This window comes from Ictalurus punctatus, chromosome 25, assembly GCF_001660625.3.
Source record: "Ictalurus punctatus breed USDA103 chromosome 25, Coco_2.0, whole genome shotgun sequence".
Lineage (NCBI taxonomy): Eukaryota > Metazoa > Chordata > Actinopteri > Siluriformes > Ictaluridae > Ictalurus > Ictalurus punctatus.
Genome location: NC_030440.2, coordinates 15,818,031 through 15,837,366, shown reverse-complemented (window position 1 = coordinate 15,837,366; position 19,336 = coordinate 15,818,031). Strand labels below are relative to the sequence as shown.

The window sequence follows — 19,336 nt, the reverse complement described above, 5'->3', positions numbered from 1 at the left end:
AGGCAGTGTGGCTCTTCACAGTAGTGTAGCAGCATGCATATGGAACAAGGTTGTGTTGTGTTGCTGGTACGAGTGTGTGTGGTAGGGGGAAGTGTGTCAGGGATTTCCTAGCGGAAATGACCATTAATTCAGTGCAGTGCTCGTGAGACTGATACCTGTCTCAGCTCAACACACTGCTGAATATTTGATCAAGGTCCTGAGCAAGTAAAGCTCTCTGTAGGACGATGCACTTTTAAGACCAATTAACATCTTACACTGTCAAAGCCTTTACAAAGGTAATTACTGTGTGTCAGTGGAAATATAACGTGAGGTGCTTAATGGCATATCATTAAGAACTCCGCTGACACATTTATGTGTAAGGAATAAAATGTCTCGGGTATTTTCCTATAAGAGCACACCCTAAGCGTTATTCCTCTTATACCACAGTAAATGTTAAAGATTATTATAATTTTTTATTTATTAAAAAGATGATACATTGTACTTTTAAAATAATTTTTATAGTTACTGTAATGTGTGGCTTTAATAGGCAGGACGTAAATGCATAAAATCAGCATGAACTTAATTCGTAGCATGGGGCAGTAAACAGGCACAGAGCAAAACACAACGGGCAAAAGCAGAAAAGGGCAAAACACTGAGCTAGGAAACAAAGAAAGAAACAAGGGTTAGTAAGTGACAAAACATAATTTTATGTTAAATACACAGGAGGTTATAAATAGACAAAGTGATCTGGAACTAAACAAAAAACCATACCACTGACTGTTACACCCATACCACTGACTGTTACACCCATACCACTGACTGTTACACCCATACCACTGACTGTTACACCCATACCACTGACCGTTACACCCATACCACTGACCGTTACACCCATACCACTGACCGCTACACCCATACCACTGACCGTTACACCCATACCACTGACTGTTACACCCATATCACTGACTGTTACACCCATACCACTGACTGTTACACCCATACCACTGACTGTTACACCCATATCACTGACTGTTACACCCATACCACTGACCGTTACACCCATAGCACTGACCGTTACACCCATATCACTGACCGTTACACCCATACCACTGACCGTTACACCCATAGCACTGACCGTTACACCCATAGCACTGACCGTTACACCCATACCACTGACCGTTACACCCATAGCACTGACCGTTACACCCATACCACTGACCGTTACACCCATACCACTGACCGTTACACCCATACCACTGACCGTTACACCCATACCACTGACTGTTACACCCATAGCACTGACCGTTACACCCATACCACTGACCGTTACACCCATACCACTGACCGTTACACCCATATCACTGACCGTTACACCCATATCACTGACCGTTACACCCATACCACTGACTGTTACACCCATACCACTGACTGTTACAGCCGTATCACTGACTGTTACACCCATACCACTGACTGTTACACCCATATCACTGACTGTTACACCCATATCACTGACTGTTACACACATACCACTGACTGTTACACCCATACCACTGACTGTTACACCCACACCACTGACCGTTACAGCCGTATCACTGACTGTTACACCCACACCACTGACCGTTACAGCCGTATCACTGACTGTTACACCCATACCGCTGTCCGTTACATCTGTACCACTGACTGTTACAGCCGTACCACTGACTGTTACAGCCGCACCACTGACTTACACTGACTGTTACCCTGACTGTTACACTGACTGTTACACTGACTCTTACAGCCGCACCACTGACTGTTACCAACACTGGAGACAAAAACCTTCATGATATCAGTGATTGCATGCATTTCTTTGTTAATTAACAGCAAGTTTTAAATCCATTTGTTACGACACTTAATGCATAAGAACAGTGTTGCATTGAATGCATTAATGTAATATGTCATTTGCCTTGCAGCCAGAACTACTGCCAGTGCTGCTGTTATTGAAAATGAATCAATACCTTTGGACCAGTCAGAATTCCACATCACTGAGGTATAACATTTATTTAAGCAAGCTATAAGAACCAATCAAGAGGACTATGCTAATATGAGCAACAGCTACAGCTTTCAAAAGACTCTACAGTCCTTTTGTACTACTTTTTGTTCTTGAATTAAACTTTATATTGGCCTTGAGTCTGAGAATAGTGCCACAGAAATAAAAGCATAGTCGCATTCTGTAACTGCTGTTAAACAGGTTCTCCTGACCGTATTATTTTCTGTGTGGCATTTCTAATACGCTCAGAGCCTTTCTGCACGGTTCCCAAGCCTGCCTTAAAATCCCCTCGTATTGCTCTGAGAGAGGATTTTACGCTAGGCTTGGGCCGCACTGATGTTTTGAACCGATCAGGGCCGGACAGAGCACAGATTAAAGAGGCTTTTCTCCCCCTGTGTGTAAATTCACTTTGTACTCTCCTAATCCCTTGGTGAATTAGTGAAATGAAGCACTGCACTGTGTGAGACGGACAGTAGAGCTGAGAACGCTCCGGCTTTCAGCGACCCCACAGGGAGACTGATCCACTTAGTAGAGGAGCGGGAATGCCCTAAGGAATGTGGACGCAAGAGCAAGCATTTTCAATATACTAAGCTTTTTTTTATTCAAATTTGTTTGTGTAATATAATAAAGGACAGCATCAAATAGTTACATAGATATATTAATTCATCCATCTTCAGTAACCGTCAGGGTCATGGTGAATCCAGAGCCAATCCTTGGATCACTGGAAGTAAAGTGGGAATACAGACTGGATGGGACGCCAGTCCGTCGTAGAGGACCACACACACACACAATCACACATACATAGACTCTCATTGACAAGTAGTAGTAATTTAGCATAGCAATTTCACCTCCATGCATTCTTTTGGGAGATGGAACCAAACCAGAGAACCGAGAGGAAACCCATTCGGATATTTGGAGAACCAGTAAAACTCCACCCAAGCAGTAACCCAAGTTCAGGATTGAATCAGGGTCTCTGGAGCTCTGACGAAGCAATGATACCCGCTTCACCACCATGCTTCAAAATGTACGTCTAGATCGGACACAAAACGGACATGTAGACACTTCGGTTCTTTTGTGACCTGTTGCTGATCAGATATAATTGACAACTCCAAAACATCTCTAGCAATTTCTCCTATTACTGTTCAACGCTGTTAGATGGGGCTGCGAATGAGTGTTAACAATGATGTTAAGTAGAAAGTTGATGCGCTAGACATAAGTCGAACCTTATAATAATGAGCAGGGGAGCAGCGGCTGAGTCTTCTCAGACACAATGATGTCATCGCTCACATTTTCTGCTCTTTGTTTTTTTGAAGCTCTGACATGGCACAGCACTTGTACTATTAAAATACGCAGGCATGTCTGTTCCTCTTTAAACTAACCTGTCCATTGCGCATTAAGAGCAGTGAGGATATAGAATTTGAAAGTGAAGGATGCCATGCCGACGTCTATCCGATATGAAAAATATGGAAAAACAACTCTGTGTGTGATCTAAGATGAGAAGGCGGAGGCTAGACACCGCATTAGTGGGTGTTAATCTGGGTGATTATGTGTTGTAGTGGAAGCACGTCAGGCCCAGGTGGTGCTGGTGCCATGGCCACAGTGGGACATGGTATAACAGCTCCATCTGTGCGACACCTAGCCAAGATGCTCTCTGAAACATAATCCATGCTTTATGGCAAACCCTTTTTTGTGCCATTTTTGTTTTGAATAGCATTTATCTGTGCAAATGAGAATGGAGTAAGCCGAGAAGCTCCGGTGGGATGTGACCTACTTCCATGTAAAACCATTGTTTACCCTGTGTGATGCCCCTGACTGTGTGTATTTGCGTATGTGCTGCCAAACCTGGCCGGCGAGGGCACCTGGCATCTCCTGGCACCATATGAAGGGATCTAGAGGAGACAGGTGTAACAGGCTTACTCCTACATGCACGGATGAGTTCCCTCATGTCTTCTGTGGCTCATTACAGTATTTGTGATACACACTCCTACTAATATGCCTTCGTCCGTATTTCCTTTATCACTTGCAGTGAACAGGTTTTTGGACAAGCAGTGGCAATGTGAGAGTAGGAGCACTCTATAGAGGGGCACCCCTATAGCGGCGATTCCTTTAAGACTACATGGGAAGGACGACAAAATTATGACGTGGCAATGTAATCTTTCTATATCAAATGCGTCTGTATTATTCATCAGTTCCGGTGAAATGATATATTCTAGAGAATTTAATTCTAAAATATTTCACTGCACTGTCATGCTGTTTGTTATTTTAACACGACTGACATCTCAAATTTATACACGAGTGCCTCGAAGGTACTTGCAGCAGTCAGGCAGTAACTGAATCCATAGTGATAAATATAGCATAGTGGTAAATATGGTTTAAAAATCGTATGTTTAAAGTTAAGTTAATTTTCTTTGTGTATTTATAGATTTAGATATCCGTATTACCTGCGGAAATCTAGCTAGGTAATTAGTAGTTTAGCTGGCAATGCTACTAATTTTGTCGACCTGACCAGCTGACACCCCGGTGCCACTCACATGGCCACGCCCCCGATTTCTCCTAATCTCTGTATCCTCTTTTTTCTTTTTCTTCCCTGACTTTTTTCTTTCCAGTGAAGGTGTAAGGGGACATAAGATGAAAAAGGTTTCATGCTGAATACCTGCATCGAATGGGAATGAAATTATCTCGTAGTGTGGCCTATACTCAGTCAGTCAGTCAGCTGAGTCTCTGCAGGTCACCCAGCTGATCTGTATCGATCCGGATCGGAGTAATTTAGGGGAAAATCACCTTTTGTTTTGGGTTTCCAGACTTGACAGGAAGCAAAGAGCTTGGGATAGGAGTGAAAAAAATATATATAATGAGTCTTTCAGAACATTTCCTCCCGATATCTGTCTCATTCCAGAAGCCCAAATCAGCTTCTTAATTAAGCTGTGTAGACTTCGTAATTTACTTTCCCAAAGAAGGAAGGACTGTTGGAATAGATTACCAGAGGAGCGTGCTGCTTGAAAAATTGGCCTCGATAACAGTTTACACTGATCATCCTATTCAAAAGTTTACACCCCCCTGGCTCTTAATGTATCCTTTTACCTTCTTAAGCATCAGTGAACGTTTGCACCTTTTTTAATAGTCGTGTACGAGTCCTTCAGTCGTCCTGCGTGTGAAAAGATAGATCTCAACATCGTATAGCCGCTGTTGGAAAGGGCTCAAATATGCAGAAGATGCTGGAAAAGCAAAGAATGTGCAGGACCCGGAGGACTTCTCTGAAGAACAGTGGGCAGTTTAACTGCTCAGGACAAACAACGGACTCATGAAGAACTATCACAAAACATAAACACAGTCGTGGATCATCAGGTAACGACACAGTATTAAGAATCAAGGGTGTGTAAACTTTTGAGCGGGGTAATTTTTTTTTATAAATTCAGCTATTATCTTGTCTTGTGGACGATATGTAAACATCTGTTACGTGAAATAGCTTATTCAGGACAGCGCTAAGTAAAAAAACAACATGGGATTTTTATGGTCCGTCTTATTTTGTTAACAGTATTAAGATTGAGCAGATTCTGCCCCTGGGTGTGCAAACTGTATTTGATCAGCATATATGTATGTATATTGAGAAGAAAACCAGGCATGCATGAATGTTTCTCAGTAATACAAGTCATTTGTTAAAGGTTGTCTCTCTTAATCATTTTCTTTTTTGTAATAATAAGGGGGGAAAAAAAAAGATTTTACAGAAGCTGTAATCCAAATTTATTTAAACATTTATCCAGGTACGACCCCCCTGGGCATCATGACACAGGCACAAAAAGGCGAAAATGCGTACATATTTCATTTTAACCGTAATTGCTTCAGCAGAGAGCAAATTGGTTTTCATCTAAATGCAAATGTTTTCACCTCTCTGGTCGTGTTGTACAGTAAGATCGTGCAGGCAGGTTTAGACCGTTCCTGGACGTGGAGAAAGCATCAGATATATAAGATGCATCAATATTTAATCTGACTAAACAGTACTGCTGGGAAAAACACACCATTGCCTGAAAACACTAAATACTTTATCCACACTTTAATGCTAGACTGTGAAATGCAACAGCATGTCCTTGAATATTTGTAATGTCGATATATGAGGGATAATTCACGTTAAGAAGCAGGATGATGTTTTAGTGTTTCACATTTCACACAAAAAAAAAAAGCCACTAAAAATTTCACAGAAAAATTCACACGATGAAAAGATAATATAATCTTTTTTTTATGCGCAGTAGTTTCTTGAATGATGACAGATTGACTCCTTTGTTATTTAACTTGATCTCAGATGGCTAGCTAGTTTTACTGATTAAAAAAACAAAACAACAACAACAACAACAACATTTTAATGTTAGCTGTCTAGCATCTGCTATCTGAAATCTGTGACGTGAGCTGGCTAGTTTGGTTTGGAGATAAACAGCTAACTTGCTATGTAAAGACAGAAATGATTAGCAAGATTACATACAAGCTTATCATAGCATGAAGCATTGTCTTAACAGTTAGATAACGAAGTAAAAATGATATAAAATAATATTCCTCATGTTAAAGCAAATATTTTTAAAATGTACTTTTGAAACAGAAAGGACTATGATAGCTAGGCATCTGTGGTTAGCAAAAGGAATGCTAGGCAGTGCTAATTTCTAACAAATGTTAGCTAGCTAAGTTTATTTCTGTGTTTAAAGAGGGATCTATGTAACTGTGTTTATTTATTTATTTATTTTTTAAAATCCACGTATGGCTCATTTTGCCACCTGGAAAGTCTATAGAAGTTTCCGGTTTATATTTTATGTCTTTTTTGAGAACACATCCGAGGAGAATTATGGTATTGTAGGTGGTTCTGTCTCATTTCCACCATCATTCTGCCTTTACATTTTTCTTGACTTTTATTTTCCGTATTGTCTACATGCTAGCTAGATAAATCAGTTGTTAGCTTGTTTATATTCAGTGTCCATATTTCCCAGTTGCCTAGCAACGTTGTTCTCATGACTTTAAACACTTGAAATCCACTGAATCGGTGAGAAGTTTCTTTCTTTCTTTCTTTCTTTCTTTCTTTATGTTAATGAGTACTGTTCATTTGGATTTGTTGGGTTTGTAGTTTGGACATAACGTGACCGGGCTCTTGCTAACCGCTCGGCTACGGTTAGGACACTATGAATGGAAAGACAGCAAGTAGCCAAATTAAGGTGGGGAAAAATAGTTGTTGTTTTTTTTTTTTTTTTGACTTCAATTCCCACCGTACTCAAGATCCATATTCTTGTGCAAGATTTTTAAAAAAAGTTTCCATCCGCCAATACAGCACTGCATTTTCAATCAGACGTTATATGCAAAATATGGGTGAAGGTTTACATTATTTAGGGCTAGAATATATATTTTTCCTGTAAGTAACTAGTTGAGAAGGGCTGGATGATGAATACAATGACGATAAATTATAGCATAATAGACTTTATGTAACTAAAGTTTATTGTCATATACACCTGCTTTGTTGCGGACGGCAGACGTATCACTGAAGTCATATTTGAAGCTTTATTTATTTTTTTTACTGTTTTCCTGACAGTTAGCAGACCTATACTGTGTATCTTGATGTATATTGTATATTGTGTCACTGTCTTCGAGTATAGTGATATATTTTTGTTGATATATATTGTTGAGAACATTCCTCTTAGACTGATACTTGGGAAAACATACCATTTTCTCTGAAAAACATGTGACTCTGCTTTATTTTAGTGATGTCATCATCAATACTGCTAAAGTAACGGTATAGCATTATGTCCCGTTTCCGTATTACACCGTGCCATACCTTTATAGCAGTATACCCACATGCCCTTATTTACGCCGAGGCATCCTTGGCTGCTTTTTATAGTGATGTGATGTAACATCTGTATAACAGCCAGTGATTCTGGTGGATAGAGACAGAATCATTAAAGTGCCTTCCAGAGCAGCATAAATAGTATCTGATGTAAGTCTGTGTTTTATCCTGCCTGATCCATCAATGTCATCACTCACTTCACACATCTCCTGCGTTTGTATTATAAACAATGGCTACTGCTGTGAACTTTCACTCCTCCGCTAAATAACAGATGATTTTGTGGACGCTTCACAGACCACACTCAATTCTTTGTATTCCCACGCTATTGTTTTGTTCTGCTTTATAGGCGTTTAATGTAATGAAGGTAATTACTCCCGCTGTTTTTTTCTTTTTTTTTTCTTTTCTTTTGCTGGCACACAGCAACGCTGACAGCAAAGTCATGTAATCGCATGTGCCTGTGAGAGAATAAGCAAATAGGCCTTCCGCAGCAGTCTGGAAAAAAATGCCTTTTACGCTGTATGATATCTGCTCCATCAGAGTAATCCCGTTATCACAGAATTTCCCAGCACTCAATTACAGCCCAAATCAGCAGAGATTTGGAAGACCAATAGTGGCAATTAACCTTAAATAGTGCAGGTTTTTTTGTTTTTTATTTCATTACCGAATGCAAGGGAATAAATAATTTCTGTGGCAGCCCGGGAAAACCCATCAGACGTCTCTGCTGCTGAATTCTGGCAAATCAAAAAAAAAAAAAATCAGATATGAAAAGCGTTTTTTTTTTTTTTTCTTTTTTCTGCCTATAACATACCTTACATAATTCCCCTGAGCCTCACATTAAACATTTCAACACACGTACGTCTTGACATACTGTACAAAAAGATAAATAATCTTGACTTGACCTGAGACCTCAACTTTCAGAAACAAATAAATATATTCCACCGAAACAACACGGAGACGTTTTTATGAACTTTTCTAAACTCGCCTAGGCGTTCTGCAAAGATCATGTAATGTGAATAAAGATCCAGATTAATAATCATGGCTGTAAGAACAGTCAGTTTGCTAGCATTAAAGATGGATTAATTGCTAGCTTGCTAGCTAAGTGCGACCCCACCCCCCCAGAGTATGTCAGGCTTTGTTCGAGTTGTTAGTTTCACGCTCTTGCAAAACACTCATAAAGAAATAAACGGTTTTAAATAACAGCTGTCAGATTATCCACAATTAACCTGCACATCGTTGATACTGTAAACACGCAGTGACAAAGTTATAGTGTTTGAATGCTAATCAAAAAAAATGGGATATTTAGCCAACAGAATTGACAAAACTCACTGAATTAATCAGCGCTTATTTAGCACCATTAGCGTAAACAGAGATGAATCGACGACGATGAGGCTCCTGTTCATCAAATGCCATGACTGACATTTCCCATTTCCCTTAGGAGAAGAGACTATGAGAAAAGACTGATGTGGATAACGATTACCGTGATTACACGGGATCCATCATGAACTTATACTCATTGATAATTTGTCACTAATGCCGTTTTTCTATAAATAGATTAAGTCGCAGATGTAGAGGTGTGTGAGGCGTTTACTTGCCTGTCGGCTCGGGATAATGTTAAATCAGATTAGGTTTCATTCCAGAGGCAGTCTTATCAAGGACACTCAAATTGTCCATAGTGTGTGAATGTGTGTGTGATTGTGCGTTGCGATGTGTTGGCAGCCTGTCCCGGGCTTGTGCCCTGAGTTCCCCGGGATAGGCTCCAGGCTCGCGCGACCCTGTGTACACTTTGAATTAAATGCAAATTAAATCAATAAACTGTAGTAGCTTTTCGACAATCAGTGTGTTGGTGTCTTTCAGTGGAATTGAAATAGAATCTTTATGGTCCTGGGTGACCATAAAATCTTTTTCTTTTCTTTTTTTCTTTTTTTTTTTTTAAAGAAGTAAAATTTAACTTCTGGTTGAGTTGAAATATTTCCGTTCAGGAAAGTTTTCAGAACTACATATGTAGTGGAAAGTGTCAAGATTTCACAGTGTGAAGGGTTTTCCCAGGCCAGCACACATTTTCTGTGGCAGTGTTTGAACTGTCAAGTGTCAGGTTGGTGTCTGGTAATTGCAGCAGGAGCGGATGGATGCCTGAGGCAAGCCTGACACAACCTTCATCTTTTTTTTCCCAGCTGCTACGTGGAATTTGCTCTCATTTTAGCATGTGTCTGAGAACGTAATCACTTTTGCACGTGTTTCTGCGTGATTAAGCTTAGTACACATAGCTGTTTAGCATTCAGCATGTTTTATGATGTATAAATGATGTATAACTGTATGAATAGTAGATTTTGATATTTTTCTCCTGTTTACATCTGGTTGATAAAAACATTCTTTATTGCAGCTTTAACCAGTGACGGTATCAATGTAATCACACGTTATGGTACCAGTTTTAATTGGGAAGTCTGTATTTGAGTTATTTTCTGTTAGTCTGTTGGATATGCAGATGAGTTGAGGTAACTAGCGGTTCTCTCTTACACTGACTCTAGAGGGGAAAAAATCTGAAACTGGGCTGGAATAAATATCATTAAATGCGTCGTTGCCAGTACCGGTTATCCAGGTCGAACTCGGTCGGATCCTTATCACTAGCTCTTCCAGTTTACGTCAGTGAGGTTTGCTATTTCTGGAAGTGTCATCATATTGGAGGGAGCTGTGGAGACACGCCAGCTGTACCTCTCGCGTTTTAGGAAATTGGAAGAGACACAGAAAAAGAGCTGCAGCTGTCAGGGCTGATCCTAAACCAGCACAATGGCTCTATAACACAGAGTCTCTCTTTAGGGGAAAACTCTCTAGTTAATTGGTGTGTCTGATAATAAAAACAACAAAAACCTTCTACAACTACTACTAAAATTACCAATATTACTACTTTTACTACTACTGCTGCTACTACTACTAGTACGACCAATAATACTGCTAATTCTATTACTACTAATATGAATAGTAATATTACAATTGTTAATACTATTACTACTTTTACTACTACTACTATTAATACTTCTAGTACCGCTAATACTACAATTGTTCCTGCTTCTACAATACTAATACTCCAATTGTTACCACTATTACTATACTGCCAGATTGCTGTAATATATCTGAGCTTAATTTTTGTCGCGTAACATATACAGTGTGTGACACCAACAACACGCCTCGTGTAAGAAATGATTCAGCTTAAACCAAGTAAGGCTTAATACAATGCTCTGAAGTAAACTCTGATATACGTTTATCCCGTTGCTCCATTAATTTACAATGACAAAGTATTTAAAATTTCAGTAAGGGGTTGGTTTTAATCTCACAGCTGAGGTAAGTTAAATTTCTGAAAATGCCACAGGTTTTATTTAGCAGTAGAAGAAAGATGTGAGATTATTTTCTGAAGATTAACATCGTGGCGATTAATTGTTTTAGTCCGGCATATCTGGAAGGGGTCGTAATTAATTCCAGGTTAAAATGTTAATTTAAGATTACGATTTTAATCAGATCTTAAGGGCTTAATCCTGGATGTGGAAAATGAGGTTTAAAATGGAAAAGCTACAATTAAAATGAAAACTAAGATCAACAAATGCTTCATTAGCTCATTTAATTGTTGTAGCTTAGCTGACTATGACTTTATTATTAAAAACAACAACGTACACAGAGTTGCCAGTTTATTAAGGGCTAGGTAGATTAAGTGCCTGGTATTTCTCTTTTTATTCAAATAACATTCACATAAACACTCTTTATTGGCTGCAGTGCCCTCCGGACATTGTGTGTGTGTGTGTGTGTGTGTGTGTGTGTGTGTGTGTGTGTGTGTGTGTACGTATTCCTCCATGCCTCTTAACTTGGAGTGGGTTAGCAGTGCAGTGGTGTCTGCAGGGTATGCACTGTGTGTGTGTGTGTGTGTGTGTGTGTGTGTGTGTGTGTGTGTGTGTGTGTGTGTGTGGCTGTGCAGCGCCACCTGCTTTAGTATTCATCATGTGTTTGCTTGGGAAAAGGAGCTCCATTCCCTGGCGACTTGTTTCCTTTCCTGACAGTCCTTCAGTCCTTCGCATGCCTTCCTTCTTTCTCATCCTCTTCACACACTCACTCACCTGAGCATGCACACACACTCACATACACACAGACACATACACAGTCTCTCACAGGGGTCATCGGTCAGTCTTTACTGCAGCTGACACTCACAGTGCCAGAGGAAATTCGCTTTCTGTGATCACCTGCTGATGTAGAGAAGAGAGAACACGTCCTCACAACCTCATCCCAGTGGCAGTTGTTCGGCGTTTTCCCAAACATAAAATCAGACGAGCCTCTCACCTCTTCCATCGTTTTCCACGCGCAGTCTGTGTGTGTGTGTGTGTGTGTGTGTGTGTGACTCGTCCTCTTCATCAGTGTCAGTGTCAGATTTTTAGTTGGTCTTTTTCTCAACCCAGCAGTGACGCCGAGGTGCCTAAAACCCCGGTTGTGCTGTGTACCTCATACGCTCATACAGCATCATCAGCACACACACCACAACTATGCCAGTGTCTTTTGTACTAGTTTTAGATTTAAGGGGCCAAGCACTAGGGCTTGTAATAATAATTAATTCTATTTCTTAATTTATTTATGACCGAAATGTGTTACCAGTGTATATTGTACATTTTATATATCATACGTAATAAATTATACATAATAGTTTATAGGGAATCGTGACAGTTGAAAGTAAGTTAAGAAACAGGAAAACAGGACATTTCGATTTGTTTTGATTTTCATTAAAGGATTTCTCAAACAGATAAAGTGAGTACAGTATACTAGTAAGTAATATTAATAAATATGAGTATGATGTATTTGAAGTATGAATACATGGACAGTATGAGTGTTAATAATAATGATAACTATAACAATAACAATGAAACTTTTTCTTTCTATATTTCTATATTTAATGAATTATTAATTATATATTCATTTATTAATCTCATCTAATCTATTTCTCTCTCGCTCTCTCTCTCATATATATATATATGCACAATATTCTAAAGATAAACATTCCTAAAAAACTGTTAGAAAGTAAACATAGAATGAATAAGTAAAATAGGAAAATAGGAAAAACGAACGATTTTGAATCGTAGCTGAAAGATTAGATAGATAGATAGATAGATAGATAGATAGATAGATAGATAGATAGATAGATGTGTTTGTGTTTTGTTCTTATCCACTAAAATTGTGTGAATGTTCTTATCTACAGAGAGCTCCTCCTCACGCTGGCGCTCGGTCAGGTCTTGTCTCTGCTCATCTGCGGGATCGGACTGACCAGCAAATACCTGGCCACTGATTACCACGCCAACACGCCCGTGTTCCAGTGCTTTCTCAACTACATCCTGCTGTTCCTGGTCTACACCACCACACTCGCAGTCAGGCAGGGTAAGAAAGAATTCTCCTCAAGCGATATTATTACTCTGGTTAGAAAAATATACCAGTTCGATATATATGCCAGTCCGGGTCTTTACTTTAGTATTAGTCATGATTACACACAACCTGATGTTCTGTTTGTAGTCATTTACATGGCTGGAGAAACAACTGTGCTGTGATGAAACTCATTTCATGTTATAGATTTAAATAGTAAAATAGTAAACCTTCATCCGTTTGCAGTTGTTCACAGCAGTTGTTCACCAACTTCTATAAACAAACCAATAACCTCAGGTGACAACAACAACAAAAAAAACACAACACATTTCAATATGTAGTCTTTTTTTTTTCTTTCCTACCAAGTAAACCAACATTTATAAACCAGGTGGGAAAACAATAAGTACACCCGTCCTACTTCCACAATCATTAAGAAAGTAATTAGCAGCCAGGTGTTACTAATGAAATCCACAAGATTAGTTCATTATCAAGATTTTTATGACTACCTTTATAAAAGCAGACCTTTTTTTTTTGCAGTCTGGTGTTCTCGTGCATACAGGTATGTGTCTTCATCATGCCAAGAATAAAGGACATCAGCCATAACCTCAGAGAAGCAATTGTTGCTGCTCATCAATCTGGGAAGGGTTATAAGGCCATCTCCAAGCCATTTGAAATTCACCATTCTGCAGTGAGAACGGTTGTTTACAAATGGAGAGCCTTCAAGACAGTTGCCAGTCTTCCCAAGAGTGGGTGTCCCAGCAAATTCAGTCCAAGCTCAGACTGTCTGATGCTCAGAGATATAAAGAAAAACCCCTCTGTAAGCACATTTAATGTTTATGTTCGTAGCGCTATCAGAAAAAGAGTGAACAAATGTGGCTTTCAGGGAATGGTGGCTAGGAAAAAGTCTCTTCTCTCCAAAACGAACGTGGAGCTTGATTTAGGTTTGCACAATTGCATCTGAACAAACCACAAAAGTTGAGTGACTGACACCTAATACCAACTGTGAAGCATAGTGTAGTGGAAGAGTGATGATCTGGGTTCGTTTTTCAGCCACAGGACCTGGGGAATCTTACCGCTTTGAGACAACAACACTTTATACCAGGATATTCTTGAGACAAATGTGAGGCCATCATTAAAGCAGCTTAAACCGGACTGAAAGTGGGTCATGCAACCGGACAATTATCACAAGCACACAAGCAGATCGACATCTGAATGGCTATAGAAGTTGTTGTGAGTGGTTGAGAGTTGTGCATAAATTAATGCCCTCAAACATCAATGAAGCAATGTTGTAAAGAAGACTGAGCCAACGATTTCTCCACAATGATATGAGAGACCGATAAACTCCTATGGAAAACTTCAACTTAGTGTTGTTAGATTGGTTACACATGCTACTGAATTACAGGGTGTACTTATTTTTAACCCACCTGGTTTCCGAATGTTGGTTTACATTTTGGAAAAAAAAAAAAAAAGACTACATTTGTTAAAGTTAAGATTACAACACAATTGTTATTTAGGCCCTGATGAATAAAAACATAGAATTGAAGGAGGGTGTACTTTCTTTTTTCCATGACTGTATTCATGTTTTCTAACTGTCCTTAATATGTGCTTGTTCTATAACCTCAATTTATTTATTTATTTATCTCCCCATGAAAAATCTAACAGCTACGTTAAGACAGCGGACGTTAAAGTTAAAAAAACTCACACGTTAAAGCGCCTATCAGTGTGTATTTGTTAGCTGCAAGCTATCATTTAAACGGCAACGATTCAGATTTCTAGTAATTCATAAATTCAAACATAGCTTGAGCTAGCGTTGAAATTATACAACTTGCGCGACTTAGCAACAACTGTACAAGAGGAGTTGTAATTGGCAGGGACTAAAATAAGGCTAAAGAAACTTGCTTTTTTTTCCTTTTTTTTTTTTTTTTAAATTAAAAGCTGTCCCAAAAAAAAAAAAAAAGGTTTTAAAAAGGTTGGCCCAAAGCGATTGATCTCTGTAGGAGCTCTCAGAGATATTTTAACCAAAAAAGGCAGTTAGTTTCCATTAATTTATCTCCCAGTAAGCTTCAAAAAAGAAAGCCTGTAGTCCAGTGGATCATGTTTAATACTGGATTTCCTTTTGGAGACCACTGGTACTGAATATTTCTCTCCAGTTCAACAGTAGAGCCAGGAAAACATGACATTGGTGTAGTAAATACAGTAAAATGGAGGACGTCTGATGTGGGTTGTGGTTGGGGAGCGGTTCCTCGCTCAGAAATGAGTGGCTTTTATCCTCATTATTGTTTCATATGGCCGTTCCTCCAGTCCTCTCGAACGTTGATGGCTCCCTCGGTTCTCATAACCTTAAGCACCAAACAGGGAAAGAATCAAGGGCAGGCCACTGTGAAGAGCATACTTACTGAAGAAGTAGTGGGTAATAATTTTATCCAGAAGTCTGACATTTCCAGGAAATAGTCCATAAAATATGTGTGAGAAAATGGTGTATCTAATGAGAACGCATGCTACATGATGTAGTTAGAATTTAAACATCCATTACTAATTTAGTCTTTATTTTCATTCCATCCATACACTACAGTATGTATACAATAGAAGGATATGTTGTTTCTCCGGGATCTGTGAAACACGACAGTATGTAATGGATAACCTAGACAGGTCAAACAATACACATTGACCATTGTCATTAATTCCCACTGTTAGCATGTAGCACATTTCTGAATCTGTGCATGTTCTTTGTCACAAAAGGGGGTTGTAAAAACCTCCATATTAAATAACGTACTAATCAGTGTGCAAACACGTAGCTTATATGCTAGTCACATACTAGCTTTGTTGGCACATTAGCAAAGTAAGCTAACTATACTAGCAGTGTGTACTCACCAGACGCACCAGCGATCTCTGCTACTTCCTTCCGTGCTTTATTTTTCTTCATAATGTCATTGTTTGCATTTAATGAGCGGTTGTATATGGCAGGATAAGATAAAAAAAAACAAACACTATTAGACGTTTTGCTTCCATTTTTTGTGCATCGTAGTTGTGCGGATTTGTCCGAGGAATCGTTCCACTCGCTCTTTTGTATTTGTCACGTTACTGCATCTTATCTCGTTTGAATAAAGGCGAAAATCTGACTTTAAATGTCTCTTTGTGTTGCTGACGCTGAAATCGGGGCTCGGTTTCGCACACGTATGTTGAAAAACAGTGATCGCTTGTTGGCGTATTCTGGCTGTTTTGGCGGGGGGAAAAAGCAGCCGGTCTGTCATCCTTTCAATAATTGATCTGAGAAACTCAAATATCCTCTCAGAAATGAAAAAGTCAAGACTTTGTGTTTCAAAGACCCGACCTTGTTAAATACAGCACGCATTTCTGATGCAATGTCTGTAAAACCCCTACCACTTGTTTTGAACATAAAGCAAAAGAGCAATTCTGGCAGATTGTCTTCTGATATCGATGTGCCTGAAATGTCTTGGGAAGATGATAGTTTGTAGGATAACGTACTGTTTTTGAGCTTGTGTGTGTAGACGCACAGCGAGCGTTATGTAGCGAGAGTTCTGGAGATCCTTTGATAAGTGCAGTGCATTTGATATATGCACTGAAGTTAGCAGATGTAATGGTGACAGACGGGGAAGTGTTCCTGTCACGTCGGAATTACACTAATTACAAAAGACAGACTCCACGATTCTTGTCAGAGCGCTTCATCTCCTTCAAACTAGGTTTCCATAGCAACACCAAAATTCATATAATGATGAAACCATCTTTTAATGTTGCACTGGCTTATTTTCAGATGGGAAGTTGGTTTGTACAAGCCTGCAAGCTAATATACACAATAAGATATTTTCTATAAGATCATCGCCATTACCAAATTTAGGAATTGGAAAACGACCAAATTTTGATCATTACAAGCTTCATTTTCAATAAAGTAGAGTCAGTGATTTTTAAGTCAAGAGACTTTTTATTTCTACTGAGAACCTCGTTTTTTTGAAAGCACACCCAGTGTTTTAAGGTTCTACACGGAACATTTAAAGGGACAAACCAATAAACGCTTTAGTGAGCTAGCTATAACCAGTGGTGGCTCGTCTTTCGAGGCAGGTGAGTCAGAGCCTCACAATTTATATCCGCCATTTAACAGATATTAATCTTCGTGAAGTCCTGCTTGGGGCCACGTTGGCTGGGGGTTCTAATCCTGCCTCCGCACTGTGCGTGTGGAGTTTGCATGTTCTCCCTGTGTTTTGGGGGTTTCCTCCAGGTCCTCTGGTTTCCTCCTCCAGTCCAAAAAAAAAAAGCGTTGTCGGTTGATTGGTGTTTTAAGAGTTGTTCGTAGTGTGTGAATGTGTGTGTGATTATTCCCCCCGCCTTGTGGTCCGAATTCTGTGTAGGACGAGCGGTATGGATGGATGAATGGATGGATAAAGTCCTCCTTTACAACTCCATACGTTTTAAACTGTTGAGTGTAGATATTACCTTTACAAAAAGGTTCGATAGATATAAGCCGACGTTCACCTTTCTACAGTAGCTCGTGGGGAAGCTTACTTACTGATCCTGCTTAGTTTCTATAGAGTTCTTATTGCACCTAGGGGTCAAAAGTGAGAACTAGAAGTAGCACCAAGGCTCACTTTGGAGGAGGAGGCAGACAAGAAAGGGGTTAACGACAGGGTTGCCAGATTGTGTTAATTCCAGGACACTCCAAAATCTTATTTTATAGCAAATAATTGGAATTAAATTTAATCAATTTCCACAAAAGAGGTGAAGTGTAATTGTAGACCGTGTCTGTGATGTACAGAACCATTTCTATTGTAAAATACTGTATTTTGCAAAGTTTGGCATTATGGAGTGGATCATGTCTGTACATCAGTAGAGGTTGTTTTTTTTACCCATGCTGAGAAAGGCTGAGAAAAAGAAGAAAACATCTACCTTTTCCAATGGGCAATTTTTAGGGCTAGTTTCATGTTTTTTGAGCTGCTAGACCCTTTTACAGGGTGACTAAAAATTCACTAGATAGCAACCTATTGTATAAGTCAAGTGGGATAGCCTCTTGACATCATTTTGTTCAAGGTGATGTTGTTATTAATGTTCTCCTGCCTCCTGACCTGGGTTTAACCTTCCCCCCCCCCCAAAGAACGCATATGTGATTGATTTTTACAATGATCATAATTCTTGACATGAATGCGCTGTATATTTTATGGATATATATATTTTTTTTTTCCAAGGACATCCTGTTCCTTCTCAAGCACTAAGCAAAAGTTTCAGTGTAGCAGGTTTGTTTCCCATGGTAGTTTAAATCTAATGATGTTTCATCAGAACATTGCTAGAAAAAGCATTTGCATTTAATTTACTGATTCGAAAATTAAAATATGTTTTTGCGTGGCATCGGTTGCTTCGTGCTTCATTAGGTTTTACTTTGATTTCGTGTCCTGTGCTCTTTCTGTGTGAGCGAACAGAACACAGCTCATTATTTCAGAGCGGGCGGCTCGTCAAACCGACGTGTCCGAGCGGACTCTGCCAAATTGCTTTGCTCCCTCTATTTTTCTCCACTCACTGTGGAATGATATTTGGTGTACGCCAACCAAAACTGGATGGACGCTCTCTGTGTAGCATTTTAGCTTCAGCTCCGGTAGTGAGTGGACATTCCTCTTTCCTCTCCTCCATTCCTCGCTTCATGCCTCACGAACTCTCGTGACCCTTGGCACCCTGCTCAAATTCGATTTAAACTTCAACTGTGGTGCCGTTGAATTGGGGTCAGTAGATAGTGGAGGAATTGCGGATGGGGAAACTGGCTGCGCTCCATCTCTCTCGCTCTCTCTCTCTCTCTCTCTCTCTCTCTCTCGCTCGTTCCTTCAGAGCCGTGACACTTATCGGAGGAAGAGATGAGACATGGTCCCTCATATTAATGCAGCCGGTCCGTTATTAATTACACTGGGCTAATGCTGATAGGAATGTTTCAGATGAAGGCATTCGTGTCCGTCTGGCGTTATTAAGTCTGACTTATATTATGCCAATTAAGAAATACTGTGCTTGGGTGATCAAAAGGGATGTTGCTGCTTTTAATTAAAGCTCCGAAAACTTTTATTCAGTTGACAGGTCTGATGGGAAATCTCTGAGGTAATGCATGTCAACATGACAGATTTTATTTAGCTTATGCCTGC

The 19,336-nt window shown here is 39.5% G+C and overlaps 1 protein-coding gene across 1 annotated transcript in view; it reads left to right on the top strand.

Annotated features, from left to right (window-relative positions):
• Window positions 1-19,336, top strand: part of slc35f1 (solute carrier family 35 member F1) — a 103,722-nt gene that overhangs the window by 29,902 nt on the left and 54,484 nt on the right. The window contains exon 2 of the mRNA XM_053675547.1: window positions 13,048-13,223. Within this exon, the coding sequence (XP_053531522.1) occupies window positions 13,048-13,223 (176 nt within the window). The remainder of the gene's footprint in view (window positions 1-13,047; window positions 13,224-19,336) is intronic.